Source organism: Lycium ferocissimum, chromosome 6 (assembly GCF_029784015.1).
Source record: "Lycium ferocissimum isolate CSIRO_LF1 chromosome 6, AGI_CSIRO_Lferr_CH_V1, whole genome shotgun sequence".
Lineage (NCBI taxonomy): Eukaryota > Viridiplantae > Streptophyta > Magnoliopsida > Solanales > Solanaceae > Lycium > Lycium ferocissimum.
This window is the reverse complement of record NC_081347.1, coordinates 14,705,658-14,721,716: the sequence shown is the minus strand read 5'-3', so window position 1 is coordinate 14,721,716 and position 16,059 is coordinate 14,705,658. Positions and strand designations below refer to the sequence as shown.

Sequence of the window (16,059 nt, the reverse complement as noted above, 5' to 3'; positions counted from 1 at the left end):
TATCTATCGATTAGTAAAATTACTTTTCTGCTGCCCCTTTGTCGCTCAATCAACTAGTAACTGCTTTGCTTCGAGTGGCACAACTCATCGTAGTTAACCCCAATAAAACCAACTCCACCTCAGTCACAAACAAGTTAGATCGGCTAATAAGGTTGATGTGGCAAGTTGGCATGCCATTTTGGCTAAAATGGATGGGGTTAACGGAGGAAGGGTAAATTTGAGCCACTTCTATAACTTTAAAGGGGCGTTTGGTTTGAAGACAAGTTATGCTGGGATTTAAAAAAAAAAAAAAAGTGGAATTAAGTATGCTAGGGTTCGTTATCTTGGTACTAGTATAACAACAACATACCCAATGTAATCTCACAAGTGAGGTCTAAAGAAGGTAGGATGTACGCAGACCTTACCTCTACCTTTGAGGGATAGAGAGGTGGTTTCGTAGACCTTCGGCTCAAAAGAAACATAGTCAATGCAAGACAACAAAAATTATCAAGATAAACAAATGAAGCAACACATAATAATACACACATACGAGTATGGATCTACGTGATAGCTAAATAATACTACTAAGAAAAGGAGATGGGGAGATTGACAGGGATGTCACACATCGTATTGGAGCGGGGTGGTTGAGATGGAGGCTCGCATCTGGTGTCCTGTGTAATAAGAAGGTGCCACCAAACTTAAAAGTAAGTTCTATAGAGTAGTGGTTAGACGGGAGCTGTTGCATGGGGCGGAGTGTTGGCCAGTCAAGAAATCTCATGTCCAGAAGGTGAAAGTTGCGGAAATGAGAATCTTGAGATGGATGTGTGGGCTTACTAGGAGAGATATGGACAGAAATGAACATATTTGGGATAAAGTGGGAGTGGCCTCTGTGGAGGATAAGATGCGGAAGGCGAGGCTGAGATGGTTCGGCGATGTCCAGAGAAGAGACACAGAGGTGCCGGTGAGGTGTGAGAGGCTGGCGATGCAGGGCTAGGGGAGAGGTAGAGGTAGGCCAAGGAAGTATTGGGGACAAGTGATCAGGCAAGACATGGCAAGTCTTCCGCTTACCAACATGACCCTAGATAGGAGGGTGTAGAGGTCGAGAATTAGGGTAGAAGGCTAGTAATGAGTAGATTCGCATTTTGCTTTTCCTTACCAGTAGGATTAGTATTAGTTTCCTCATATTTATTATTTTAGTATTCTAGTATTCCTTGTTCTTTTATTACTACTTGTTACAAATTTTTTCAAATTTACCAAAAGTTGAAACTTGCATTAGGCTGCTACAGTTACTGTTTACTATTCTTCATAATGCTTATCTAAGGTATTTTGCCACGCGTATCTAAAGCATTTTATCAAAAGTTGAAACTTGCATTAGGCTGTTGCAGTTACTGTTACTTTTCTTCATAATGCTTATCTATAGTATTTTATCATGGCTTCTATACTTTCATCAATCCTTGTCAGACCTTTTTTGTCATGCTTTCTCTTGAGCTGACGGTCTTTCGAAAACAGCCTCTCTACCTCGCAAGGTAGGGGTAAGGTCTGCGTAGACTCTACCCTCCCCAGACCCCACTTATGGGATTACACTAGGTATGTTGTTGTTGTTGCAACATTGCATAATTTCTACGAAGAAGTTGTGTATACAAAAATACCCTCCACCTTTTTAGTAGAAAAAGGATTTGAGGGACCTCAGGGTATTTTTGTCATTTTCATCGTTTTATCCAAGGGCAACTAATCCTGGTATGATTACTCCACCATCTGGCATGCATAACTTTTCCCGTTACGATTTCTAATCCTGGTATAACTTATCCAGGGATTAGTAACCAACGAGGGATAACAACAACAACAACAACAACATACCCAGTTAAATCCCACAAACAAGGGATAGATAGTACTAATTTTTATCCTATGACTATTTATGCTTGTCCAGCATACCAAACTAACCCTAAGGGCATATATGAACTAATAGTATAACATTAAGGACATATATGGACCAATAGTATAACGGAGGACAATATTAAACCTTTTTCAATGATAAAGGGGCAAATATGACCCTTTTCCCATTCATAATATTAAGGAACTTGCAAATATTTAAATTTTTTAGAGTTGTAGTCTGTAGCTTGAGTTTCGAACTTGTTAAAATGAAGGAAAATAATTAAGATGCGGGGCCAAATACCTAGTTTTTAACTCGAAACCTACTGGCGGACTTTGAACACCCTCACCATCGCACCAAAGGATTTGCTCATGTCTAGGGGTGTTCAACATTAAATATATATATTCAAAAACGACAGAATTTGACCTACATATACAGTATTACAATGTAATTTTCCGCGAAGGGTGTCCACTTGACCACTCGTCCGGCTGTAGCACCAGGGTCTCATACCTTGTAGAATTTGAGAAAGAAGAAAGTCGTCTCTTCTTTGTATTTCACTATGTCTGAACAACCCACAAAAGGGATTTATACAAGTGAATTCTAACTGATTAAGGAAATACAATCAATTACAACACAAGAAATTATTTTATTCCTATAATTAGTTATTACGCTAGGAAAAGGAAAAATAAAGTATCCTAAAATCATGCTAATTAACTAACACTAACAACAATAGTGTGTTATGAGCTCATCTAAAAGCTTAAGTTGTTAGACAGAACATATTTTTGTTTTTCACTTAATTATTTTTTTTGATCAAGTACGGAATAATTTCATTAATAAAAGGGAAAAACTCAAAAAACTCCCCTATACATGTAGTATACCCAAAAAAAAAAAAAAAAAAAAACCTACAAAAATAACTGGTTCTTTACAGTGGACACCCATTCATCTGTACAACTAGGAATCTTATTGGTGCACTAAAAAGAATGCGGGATAAAAGGCTATTCTTCAAGTATACAAAATCATGTTCCATTTCTTCAAAACCTCATCTATTTCTCTCCACACTACCCACATAAAAGCTAACGAAGCAATGTCCTATGCGTTGCGCCTCTCTTCCGTTTTCTAAAAGCCTAACTGAACAAAGCGTCCTTTATCATCCCGGCATGGTCCACAATAGTTCAAACCATCTCAGAATCACTCACCATAACCTTGAGGCAACCTGACAATGTAGTAAAAGGTGATCCACATCCTCGCCCCAGTTTTTTCACATAAAGCACAAATTAATATAGGTGATCCTCATTTTCCTAAGATTTCTGCTATCAAAATTGCTCCTCTAGTAGCCAGCCATACAAAGAAACATATCTTTCTCGGCACCCTGGAGATCCAAACAGAATCGTGCGGGAAAACCGTCTCATTTCCTGTGAGCATCTTTGAACGGGACTTTACTTAGAAACGACCTCCATTCCGTAATTCCCATCTCCAAGAATCCTGAATTTCTAAGGATAGAGTTTGTATGTAGAGCGTCTCAAGCAAGTTTTGCAATTTCTCTTATCTCCAAATCCTGAAGCTTTCTTCTAAATTGAAGATTCGAAAGAGCATTTGCTTCTTGCATCTTCCACATTTGTTGGGCTGTCATCTCCTTTGGCATGAAATACTATGACTGTTGGATATGTGGCTCTCAAGGTGTTATCCCAAACCATTTGTGCCCCCCAAAACTAACCCTACTCCCATCCCTACCTTGAAAGTTACTAATTTTCTCCACCCCTTCAAGATATTTCTCCAAAGACTGCACCCAAAAGTAGGAGTGGGCATGATACAGTATTGAAAACTTTGATTCAGTAATTTCGATTTTCGGTTTTTAAAAATACTATACCATTACCGTACCTACTTAATTTGGTATGATTCGGTATTTTTAAGTTCAGTTTCGGTATTTTGCCATAGGTAAATCAGTAACCATAGTTTGTTTGACTTCGACTTACATATACTCGTATAATAGAAAATTATGATTTCGGCTAATCAAAAAAAAGTCTCAAATTATATCATACTAACACCTTACATATAAAAATATTCAAAAGAAAGTACTAGAATTTCATTCGTTAATCAACAATCAAGATGGAGTAGTCAAAGTTCCAACATCTAAACATTTAGCTTTGTATTAATACTATTTTATATATTTGTTAGTATTATAATAATATAGCCTCCCCTTTGCCTCTCCTTATTAGTACTACTATTTAGTGATCGCGTAGCTTCCTTTCTTTAGTGTTTATTACTATTTGTTGCTCCATGTGCTTTGTATTCTGTTATTTTTCCATCTTATTTTCTTGCAACTCAGCTCCGATTTCTTCTTTTAGTTTGAGCCATTGGAAAGAGCCTCTCTACCCCACAAAGGTAGGGATAAAGTCTAATATAACTATATACTTCGGGACGGTATTCGGTATTTCGATATTTTATAAATACTGAATACCGTACCGAATACCAAAAAATCTTAACATGCATACCAAAACCGTACCAATACCATAATACCAAAACCACAGAACGAAAATTTCGATTTCGGTATGGTAATTCGGTAACTACCATACCATGCCCACCCTTGCCCAAAAGGAGTAGTAATGTTTCTAGTTCTCCGTCCCCCCCCCCAAACACCCCACCCCACCCCCACCCCACTCCCCCATATAACTCCATATTTTTTCACTATCACCTCTCCATAATGTTTCTAGTTCTCCACCCCCTTTCTATAACTCAATATTTTTTCGCTATCACCTCTCTTAATAGTGCATACAACTCTATTCCAAATCTCCAAAGCCACTTTCCTACCAAAGAGCACTATTAAACTCCTAAAGATCTTTTTACTTAATTATCTCTTCAACATGTTCTCTCACGTGCGCACCTGATTCGTTTTCATGAGCAAGTACGTGGAAATTCTTTTGACAATGGATGGCTGTGAGACTCGAAGCCAGCACCTTCTCTAAGCTAAGCCCACACAGTTTTTTTCGAAAGGCCTCACACCATTAAGTGTAGTCTTACACCTTACATGTACCTTCCCTTTCTTTTTCAGCTACCAATATGGGACTAATGTAGGGCTTTTTGTTCGCACACCCAACAATCTCTCCCTCGAACTAAGTTATACATGCCCCATCAACAAGCCCCTCGAACTAAGTTCTAAATGGCCCTTCACCTCGTGGGCTTATATGGAGATTCAATGTGTACCACCCACATTGACCGAGTACTTGTGGCCACGGAAGCCCATATGCTAGCTTCTTTTTGCGGGGCATCTCCAAGCACCGGAAAGGCAATAAACCAAGTCTTATGCCATCAACTCTTGACATCTCCGTACTCATCCTGCTGAACCATACGCTCTGATACCATGTTATAATGTATTACCATCTCATCCAAAAGCTTAAGCAAGAGAGCACATTTTTATTTTATTTAATTATCTCTTCAACACTAACAAACTTGGGAACTAGTCAAAAACCATTTTACAAATGAGGAGGTGATGTGAATCTCCCATTTTAACCCAAAGAGTTTCTCAATCTATTCAATTGGAGACAATACCCAAAAGTAGAACATTACAACTGTTTTCAAAAAAAAAAAAAAAATGTAAAGGTGGTAAAGAAATTTGTAGACAATATCTAGACCTCAAAAGTATGTCTAAGTAAAAATAACGCACAGACTAGCTAAAGCTCTCTGATTTCTTAGCATATTTTGCCTAACGAAAATTACGAAACCCTGGAAAGATTTTCAGGTTCCTTTTAGACTCTGGTACAACAATTCCATTTCGAAAAAAGTGTCAGGTACAACAAATAAGAGCAAACAAGGCAGAGGGATAAGGATCTTCCCACTAAATTTTTTTTGAGAAGTGCCAGCTAAGTTAAAATGCTCCGACACTTTACTTCCACATGCTACTCATTTATATAGCCACTCTACTAATAAGGCTCAAAATAAGCTACACAAACTTACTTTTCAATCTCCTCGAATTTAAGGTATTCCAGTGCTAGCTGCAAGTTCCGAATCCACGTAATACTCAAGTCCCATCCTGCAAAATTTGCGGAAGGCCATCACAGTTCCTACATATCATGATATTCTTCTTCTCCAGTGAAGGAAAAAGGTTCTAAGCCAAAATCAGCTGTTTCTGTTGGGGCATGACGTTGTCCAGCGCCGTACAAAAACATATAACCCTAGAATACTTATGCAGAAATATTTTCTCTGATAATTAAAGAACTTCATTTGATAACAAGGGCATGAGTTAGTCATGTTGAGTTCCAAAATATAGGAATAGCATAAAGTTTTCAGATTATATCCATGAGATTGTGGACAAATATTGGGGAACCACAGTTTGTCTGATGTCAATTGCTCTAGACCTGATTTTGCACAGTGATGACCAATCTTTGAAGGAAATCTCAAGCATAAACTGTATGTTGTTTGTCAATAAATTGATAAGTCTCATTGTTATAGTTTCTACAGAACATGCAGATTCATGTTAAGAGGAAGAATATATGTAGGACAATAGTGTTCCCAATAAGGATTTTCCTATAATAGGTAAAACATGCAAAGCAAATCAGCCATACTAAAAGAATTGCAGCTTCATCTAGACACAAAAACATACAGCATAGAGGATGAGAACATGGAAATCAGCATATTCCCAAAGTACAACACGTAGTACGCAAGTCTCACTACCATCAGTAAGCACAAGGATGGTGCCCACCAGCATAATCCGTGCAAATAATTAATAAGGTTTAAATAAGAATCTATGTAAAATTTGAAATGCAAGTGAACTGCTGAAGAAGCAGTAAACATTGAGAAGAAGTCCAACTTCCCCGGGGGGGATGCTCATTAGGTGGTTTCAGATTAGATGGATCCGACCAGAAGTATGGGAACCAACTGCCATGTGCCCCATCCACAATTCATATAATTACCTCTGGGATCCCCTATTGCCAGAAGTTTTAGATTAAACCCAGTGGGGACAATAAGTCTTTGGAAGGGATATTCCCTCCTAGTTTGACAGATTAATTGGTAGAACCATTTATTAGGCCTAAAAAGTATGATTCAGTAACTATTTAATATACTTAGCTAAATGAGGATAAATCTGCCAAGTTGCCAGTAATTACACCTAAACACCACATAACAAAAGTCCAAACATAAGGCAGTGTGTCTTTTGTATTTAAGGTGTGGTTCTTATTATTGTTTGTGTGTGGATTCTATAACCTCGAACAGCTTCACCTTTTTTTTTTTTTTTTTTTTTTTGATAACCGTGGTGTCCGGTCCAGCTTGCACACACCTTGACTAATTCCACGAGATACCTACCACCTCCCACCAGCAACAGGTACCAGGTAACTCTGTCCACCAAGGCTAGGACAGATGAGATCAAAATCACCTAGTGTTTTTTTGTCTCTGCTGGGATTTGAACCTGAGACCCGTGGCTCTAAACCCATTTCATTGACCACGGCCACATCCTTGGGTGTAACTTCACCTTTCCATGTCCTTTTTTCTTTTCACGAAGTAGCAGCCCAGCCCAGGCAACCCATCAAATTTTACTATAGCTATGATACTTCAAATTTTCGATTTTACCAAAGACAACAACAAAAGTATTCCTGATTCACCAATTTAACAACTAAAGCATGTGCACAAACTGTAAAATTCAAGTAGCACAAGGTAAAAAGTAGGACATGGACAATTGGTTAAATAAACTCTAAAGGGACATATTTATCTACTAATCTGGAAGCATTAGGGAGCAAAAATGTGAAGGCTAGTAAAAGGGTTCATTTCAGCTTCAAAGAATTACCATTTTCCAAGCATAATTGATCTGCTATTTCAGGCCCTTCATACAAGAGAGCTTTATCCAACACCTCCACTTTCCATGGAGAAAAAGGCCTTTTTGTGCTTTCAAACTCATGAAGCTTATGCACTCCATACTTTGAGCCAGCACTATAACAAGAATACTGCTGGTAACCAATTGCTTCGACCGGATAGAAATTTGAAGGAAGAGAAAGACGAGGCAGAACTACAGCAATACCGTCCTTTGTGACCAAATACAAACAACCGTGGAAACTACAACCTATAGCTTCGTCCACTATGGCATCCCAACCTTGGATGTTATAGCTGCTGTCATCATTTATTGCCATGTTTACATTTAAACTGGAATGAATAAGTCGACACTTTCCATTTCCCTCAGAATATTTTCCCTTCACTAGCCGAGTGATTCCAAAAGGAGAAAAACAAACAACGCCATCTTCTTTAGATCCATCTATAGCAAGGAAAACTTTTCTGCTATGGCATGACCGTAATCTATTATCAAAAATCCTATTCTTATTTACATCAAGAGCATCAGATAGGCTACGTCCATATGAGCCATACTTCCTTTCCCCATGTGTATTATCAGCGAAAGAAGACTCTCTAATAATGGATGATTTGCTTTGTTCCTTCTCACCGAAAAAATCGGAGAAGACCCTTTGATAGCCAATTTCAGCGGCACCTACCTCCCAAGCAGCCAACATTCCATCACTCAATTGTTGATACCGAGGGTGTAATTTCTCAAGTGAACAATACTTCTTTGGGATATGATCGTCTAAGTGTATTACATATGTTACACCATATTCGTCGATCACACAAAATGTCAAGGAATGGGAAATGACAAGAAGCCTTTTGAACCTTCTTCTACCAACAAAATCTCCCGCTTGATTGATGAGCTGACAACATTTCTTCTCTTCAATACAACTTTCTCTAATCTTCAAAGATGAATTCTTTTGTTCTTGAGATACTAAGGAAGGAGACACTCCACAAACATTTAACAGATCTAAACATGCTATATGTTCACCGGTTAATGCAATGTAAATGGAGACTAAGCCAGAAACATTAAGACAAATAAGAAAAGCATGAGAAAATCTAAACTCTGGCCACTCAATTGCTGGCCTGCCCTCAAGGCATTTGCCCATTGTCACCGAGCAAACCCACTGCATTCCCCAATTAATCAACCTGGCCACTGCAACTAAAACTTTACAGCCTGTTCCATCATCTATATTTGTGCTGCTAATTTGAACGTTTTTCTTTGTATTTAAGGCAAACCCAATCAAGCATTGTGCATCATTAGAGAACACTCTGAAACAATTGTAAGAACTGCTCATCTGATCAACTAGAGCATCAGGGGACATCTGTGTGGAATCTGTAGATATACTGTCTGCATGATCTTCAGCTGAGATATTACCATTCTGTTTGTCATGTGATATAGGACAACCATCAGATAGAAACTCCAATAGCTGTGGACAACTGAGAAAATTACTAAATGAGACAACTGAAGCAGATGAAGGAACTGACGATTTATCTGGGAACTTTGTATACACTGTTCCATCAGACTTCATGGTTTCAACTTTAGTCAAATAAGTACGCAACCATCTTTTCACTCCAAAACTCTCAGATGACACCTCCTTTTGACCCTCCATAGAACAGCTATTCGCTCTTCCCCCAGTTGCACTAGACCAGCTCATGTCACTGACATCCAGGGAGTCATTGGACTGCATGGTGGAGTCACACACAGCTCCCGATGGTTGAGCTGAGGCTGTTGACGGCCCCCACTCCACCCATGATCCTTGACCTACATCATCTTGTTCCATGGGTGTTATTAACTCACTCATCATATAAGGTTGACAAAAGGCATGGACAGTTACCCCCTCACCGCCTAACACGAAAAGCAGTTCTTTGAAAGGAACACTGTCATGCTGACTACATAAATCTTCACACATACCCCAAGCCACAGTGCTTACATCAGAAATAGAAGGGAAAGAGTTAGATCCTGTAAAATCAGCTGACTGCGTTTTTTGGTTACACGTCTCCGTCTCAATTGACTGAGAAGTGCTCTCAAAACCATCCCCTAACTCTGTTTTACCAGGTACCATGCGCTCCGGTGAGCAGGAAACCGAAGCATCCTGATTGTGGAAATTCTTAAAGCTTTGTGGATCCTTAATATTTTTACCTGCAAAGAACAGGAATCTATTAGAGGTAAATACAAAATCTCCATTGCTGAAGCGACAGGTGAGTTAAATATATTAACATTTACCCAATGGAAGCAGCAAAGCTTCACAATGATATGAAAGTAGCACCAATAACTCCCGTCTTGGAGAGATAAAACCTTCACAAAAGTCTGACAGGTTGACTTGGACTTGCGAGGACCCCCATTTCTGCAGCTGCAGTATTGCAGGATCTTCAACACCATAGGCAAAATCCATGCCAGTCCTATGCAAAGGGAAAAAATAAGCAAAGGCCAAAAAGAAATGATAGCCATTGACGTATTGGGAGTTGGAGGCAACAAATTCATGAGAGAGATGATAATATGTTCAAAAACGCCCATGAAATTTGTTAGAGACCAAAGACGTGATTAACTTTCTTAGTAATTTTCAGAATCTGTAATGGTTCCATCTTGGATGTACTACCCTCTGTGTTTTCTTTTTGCTGACATACATCAATAATACAATAACATTATCTATCAAAAAAATGCCCATGAAAAGTTAGAACCAATTAGATGATAGCAGATGCTTTTCCAGTTGCAGACAAGGTCATAAATAGAATTCAATTGGGAAGGTAATAGGTAATAAGAGAAATGGCACACCTAATATCACTATTAAGGAGTGCACGTCCAAATTGCTCCATCTAAGGACCGCAAAGTAAAAAAGACTTGGACACCCACCCTCCCTACTTTTTCCTCCATCCTTTATGGACAACAAAATGGCTATAATTGAAAATAAGCTTAACCCAAAGAAGCCCCATCTTTTCCTAATTGTAATGCTGACTTATTTTATGATATGAATATGTGGAATGAGATCAAAGAATATACTTATAAGAAACATGGAGCAACTTTCACCACTACCCAACACAAAATACATGTATCGCGATTAAGGAGAACAGAGTCTAGATGACCGCACAATGAACATCATCCCCCTACGTTCTCATCTAGCCTTCTGGGACACAGCAACATGGCAATAATTTAATTGAAAACAACTTCAAGCCTACTCCAAAGCACTACTTTTTCATAACCTTGAGGCGGACTTGTTTTCGTACATGATCACAGGTAAAAAGTGATGATTTAGGAGCTGCATCAAGAACTGATAGGTCTCTTGATTCGAATGAATGCAATGGTGGATACAGCATTATCAAACCATCAGTCCTGCCTCAAATACTCTCTGATCATCCTACTGAATTGGTATGTAGGCAGCGAAACAAAAAGGGTATCTTACTTCAAATAAGGAAATATGTGATTGGAGGTACAAGGTATCACGGATATAGTTAAAGGATGGCAGAAAGTCAGTGGGAGGCCTGATTATGCTTTTGCCAAAAAAGCTTAAAATGTGGAAGCAAAAACGCCAGAATGGAATGTGAACTATTTTGTAACATAGAAAAAAGAAAAGAAGAGTGATTTACAGGAAAGGCTAAGGATGTTGGAAATCTAATAGAGTGCAGAAACATTTAACTGAACTAAAAATGACAGAGAAGGCTGCGAACAACAACAACAAGAAGCCCAGTATAATCCCACCGTGTGGGTTCTGGGGAGGGTAGAGTGTACGCAGACCTAACCCCCACCTTGAAAGGTAGGGCGGCTGTTTCCGAAAGACCCTCGGCTCAAGAGAGGAAAAGAGAGGAGAACAAGGAAAACAAAGGGATGGCCAAAATAGAGATATCGTAGTGACAAAAGTTGAGATGTCTATGACTAAAGCACTTCGGAGGTTTTCCAATCTCACACGAGATACAGTCAGATTGACAAGTTAAAGGTTGCAAGGGAAATCAAGGATAATCAAAACTAAATTAGAGTTGAAATTCTCAAGTCTTACAAATAACTTTACAGTGAACCAGTTTGCTGTTCTATCAAGGTAAATGTCTCCAGAAAATCAAAAGAGGAAAAAATGTGGTTGCAAAAGCCCTTCATTTGAGAGGAAGTGGTACAGACAATTAAAAGTTGCGAAGGGAATTGTTGCTGCACAGATGCCCCAGTGCGGAGGTGTGAGAGGTTGGCTATGGACGGTTTCAGAAGAGGCAGGGTTAGGCTGGAGAAGTATTGGGGAGAGGTGATTAGACAGGACATGGCGCAGGTCCAGCTTACCGAGGACATGACCTTCGCTAGGACCTAGGAGGTTATGAAGGAGATGAATTAGGGCAAAAGGTTAGTAGTTAAGTGTTATCCTTTCATACTAGTAGTGGTAGTATTATTCTTGTAGTTCCTTGTCTTTCGATTTCTGCTATTATTTGTTCTTTCTTGTTCTTCGATCAGATCAGCTTTATCATGTTTTTAGTAGGAGTTTGCCATGGATTATTTTTATGCTGCTTTGAATTGCTTGTTCTTGTGCCGAGGGTCTACCGAAAACATCTCTACCTCCAAAGGTAGGGGTAAGGTCTGCGTACACTCTACCCTCCCCAGACACCCACTTTGTGGGATTTGACTGGGTATGTGTTGTTGTATCCTTCCTTTCTGTAAATTTATTGGACGCTGATTAATTTCTTTCCTATTATTTTAGATTTTTACATTATTTCCAATCGGGTTTTGGTACCTGTTAAAGAGGAATTTAGGCACTATACGACATGAGATGACTGATTGTCAATCTCAGAGGATAATGTAGTCTTAGTGGCTTTATAATTGAATCTAGGGTAACATGCTAAAGCCACTTTGAAGCTTAGATATGCTTTTTAACACATACGATCTAAGCCATTGGAAAACTTTTAGCAGTATGTTTACTGTGAATTAATTATATGAATCAAAGAAATCGATTTCAATTTGAGCTCACACAAACCTCAATGTGTTAATACTAACACTAAGGGGTCGTTTAGTAGGGCGTATTAGGTAGAATAATTCTGGTACTAAATTTTAGTACAATGTTTGGTTGCAAATTTTACGTCTAGTACAACTAATACCAGTATTACTTGTACACCCTATACAGTATTATTCTTATACAGAGTAAGCCATAGCATTGCCATTAACAATACCAGTACTATACTTATAATAATACACCCTATTCAGTACTATTTAGAAATTATGCAATGCGTGTATACACGACAAATCAAATAGTCGATAAGGAATAATGCCAGCATAACTAATCCCATCATCACTAATCCAAGCATTACTAATCCCGGCATAACTTGTCTTCGAACCAAACGACCCTTAAAGCTTATAGAATTAATTCTGCATTCAACAAGCTTCAAGTCATAATCTCATCGATCCCAACCCACAGGTCAACTTACCTACTCTTGAATTCAAAAGAAGCAACTCGGTATCAGATTCTTCAATGCCTCTTAATCACAAACTAGTTTGGGTCCGCTATATTTATCCTCTATATCCATTCTGCTACAGTTCACAAGCTCAATCCCACTAATCAATACTTTGTCCAAAGAGGTTTTATAAAACAAGGGTTTCACTAAATCTCACAACTAGCCCTACTCTGTCATACAATCTCTGACCAAACAAGACTCCAGTCAAACAAATAAATTCAGGCGCCCAAGGGTGTGGCCTAGTTGTCAGTGAGAAGTGGGTTTGACAACCATGAGGTCTGAGGTTCAAATCCCAGCAGAGATAAAAACACTAGGTTATTTCTTCCATTTGTCCTAGCCTTGATGGGCATAGTATGGTACCAGGTGGTGGGAGGCAGCAGATACCCCGTGGAACTAGTCGAGGTGCGCGCCACGGTTATCAAAAAAGAAGCATGTATCCCATGGAATTGGCCGAGGTGGTCACAAGCTAGCCCGGACACCACGGTTATCAAAAAAATAATAGTAATAAGTTAGCTCCAAAATTTGCAATCCTCCATCCTAAACTACCACTGTTGCAAGTTCTCAACTAATTAGCCCAACCCCACATCAAATTCCCACTGTTGTTGAAATTCTAATGCAGCAAATTTGTTTCAAACTCTTCAAAAATGAATCAAATTTAGTCAGCTACAAGATTTGCAATACACCATATTAACCAATCCAATCTTCCAAATCAAAAAAACTAAAATTGACCCAAGTACCAGATTCCAAAAGGGTCTTTGATTCACCAAGAATCTTGAAAAACAAATACAAAATTAAACAATCAAAGAATAAAGCCTTAGCAGTTTTATGAAAAGTTTCAAACTCATATAACTTGAGAAAAAACAGTAAGAAGAAAATAAGGTAAAACCTGAAAAGGATAAAGTCTTAATCGATCGGTTGTTTGAAGGCTTTGCTTCTCATTAGTCTTCTCTCTGTTCTATCTCCCTCTCTCTCTCAATTTCGAACCAAGGAAATGGTGGCTTTTGCACGATCTCAGAATTATATTTTTATGTAATTTATCAGTAATTATATATTCAGTTGCTTTTTTCTTTTCCCTTTTTTTTTTTTTTTTTTTTTTTTTGTGTGTGTGTGTTAGGAGACTCTTTGATATTATTTCGAGAAAATCCAACCCTCACGGACAACCGAACAAGGTAAAAGTTCAGGTAATCAATATAGTGAGCCATGAAAATTCTCCTACCCCTAGTTTTTTAGAAAAAAAGGATTATTTCGAGAAAATTATAAAAATGGTCTCTTATGTCTGATGGTAGGTTTAAGATAGCGTCTTAAATGTACATACTGAATAATTTTGATCTTTTAAATTTACAAGAAGTTAACACTTTTAGTCTCTGTTAAATATTTAATAATTTATGTTTGTTAAAATTGATGAAAATAGTGAAATAAAGATTTAAACATAAACACTAAGAATGTCACGTCAAATCTTAAAATATCCAACACAAAATGTTGTACTAGATGCTAAAATATTTTAGAAAAAATTGCAGAATTACACCTCAAAAAGTTAACACCAATACACCATACTCTAGAAATAAATAAATAAAATTGTACCTCTAAATGCAGGTTCCTGCTAATTTTCATTTTTTCTATAGTTCTCGTTTCATAAATATTTAACGAAGACTAAAATGATACTTTTGGTAAAATTAAAATATCAGAACTGTTCAGTGCATACTGAAGAGATTATTTGAACCTTTTCTCAAACATAAGGGACCAATTTTGTCATATTCTCATATAATTTCACAATTTTCTGAAATGGACTATTTAAAAGTTAAAATTATTAGAGCAAGGAAAGATATTATTTCACGATGTAATCTTGGGTATATCGGAAAGTTGTAGAAAGGCATCTTTTTGATTCCTTAACCTTTTGGCTTTTAGCGTGATGTTGAAACATGGGGAATTTATTTACGTCTTTTAAAACTTTACGTTAGTAAAATATTACTTAATTTATTTCTTATAAATTGAAATATCAAGGTCATATGTTAACTATTTATGAACGAGTAAACTGAAAGGATCAATCCCTCAAATTTACACTACTAAACCTATTTTATTCGAAATTAGTAATTATTTGTTATTAAGTTAATTTTTCAAATTTTTCAATTAGTTGATTTGGTTATTGTACCCAAGGTAAATATGTAGTAACTTTTTGGGGTTAAAAAGCTCATAATTACTTGTAAAATAATTGATTGTCTAATGTCCATTTACATGCCTCTCTGACTTAATTTAATCAATTTTTTTCTATTTATTAATTTCACAAGCATAATGATTGTTTGGTCAATAATTAAATATACACACAAAATAAATTATTAATGCTAATAACTGCTTCAAATGTCATCTTAATTAATCTTCATGTAATTACTAACTTTAATAATTATAAATTGCTTTAATACTCCAGATCAAGCTGGATCTAAATTAATTATCAGAATCATTAATCAAAGATAGTTTCTTAACCACTAACCAAAACAAGACATTCCGTGTGTTAGTTATTTAGCAACTAAATTTGAATTATTTGCTCATTTGACTTTTTATCCTAACTTAACTAGTTCATGTGTGAAGTAGTCAATTAACAGATAATGCTAATATAATATTTCGTGTCCTTAAATTGAACCTTTGAAACATCGCTTTTGTAGTTCTTCAATTATATCTCCAACTAGCTGTAAATTATTTTCTTTATATTGGCCAAATATACATTGATTTGATTTAATGGTGTCACAATCCAAATTTATGAGTTGTGATGGGCAGCTAAAAGGGGATTATCCAATAAGCAACCCTTTTATTATCAGCTCAAGCATTCTCAAACCACGGAGAAATCAAAATGCAACAAATAATTATTATAGTAATAATCTCCCAATATAACAATGAATGGAAGTCAACAATAAGGGTACACGTCTGAAATCAACTCAATTATTCAATACACTGTCAAGAAAAATCAATAATGAAACTGAGTA

At 37.2% G+C, this 16,059-nt stretch overlaps 1 protein-coding gene across 1 annotated transcript in view; it reads right to left on the bottom strand.

The window, feature by feature from the left end:
• LOC132059394 (uncharacterized) overlaps positions 1–14,153 on the bottom strand; it is a 42,116-nt gene extending 27,963 nt beyond the window's left edge. The window contains exons 1-4 of the mRNA XM_059452001.1: positions 13,971–14,153; positions 9,891–10,066; positions 7,623–9,806; positions 5,801–5,876 (exon numbers count right to left, since the gene is read on the bottom strand). Of these exons, the coding sequence (XP_059307984.1) occupies positions 5,801–5,876; positions 7,623–9,806; positions 9,891–10,059 (2,429 nt within the window). The 5' untranslated portion in view covers positions 10,060–10,066; positions 13,971–14,153. The remainder of the gene's footprint in view (positions 1–5,800; positions 5,877–7,622; positions 9,807–9,890; positions 10,067–13,970) is intronic.
• Positions 14,154–16,059: the final 1,906 nt, after the last annotated feature.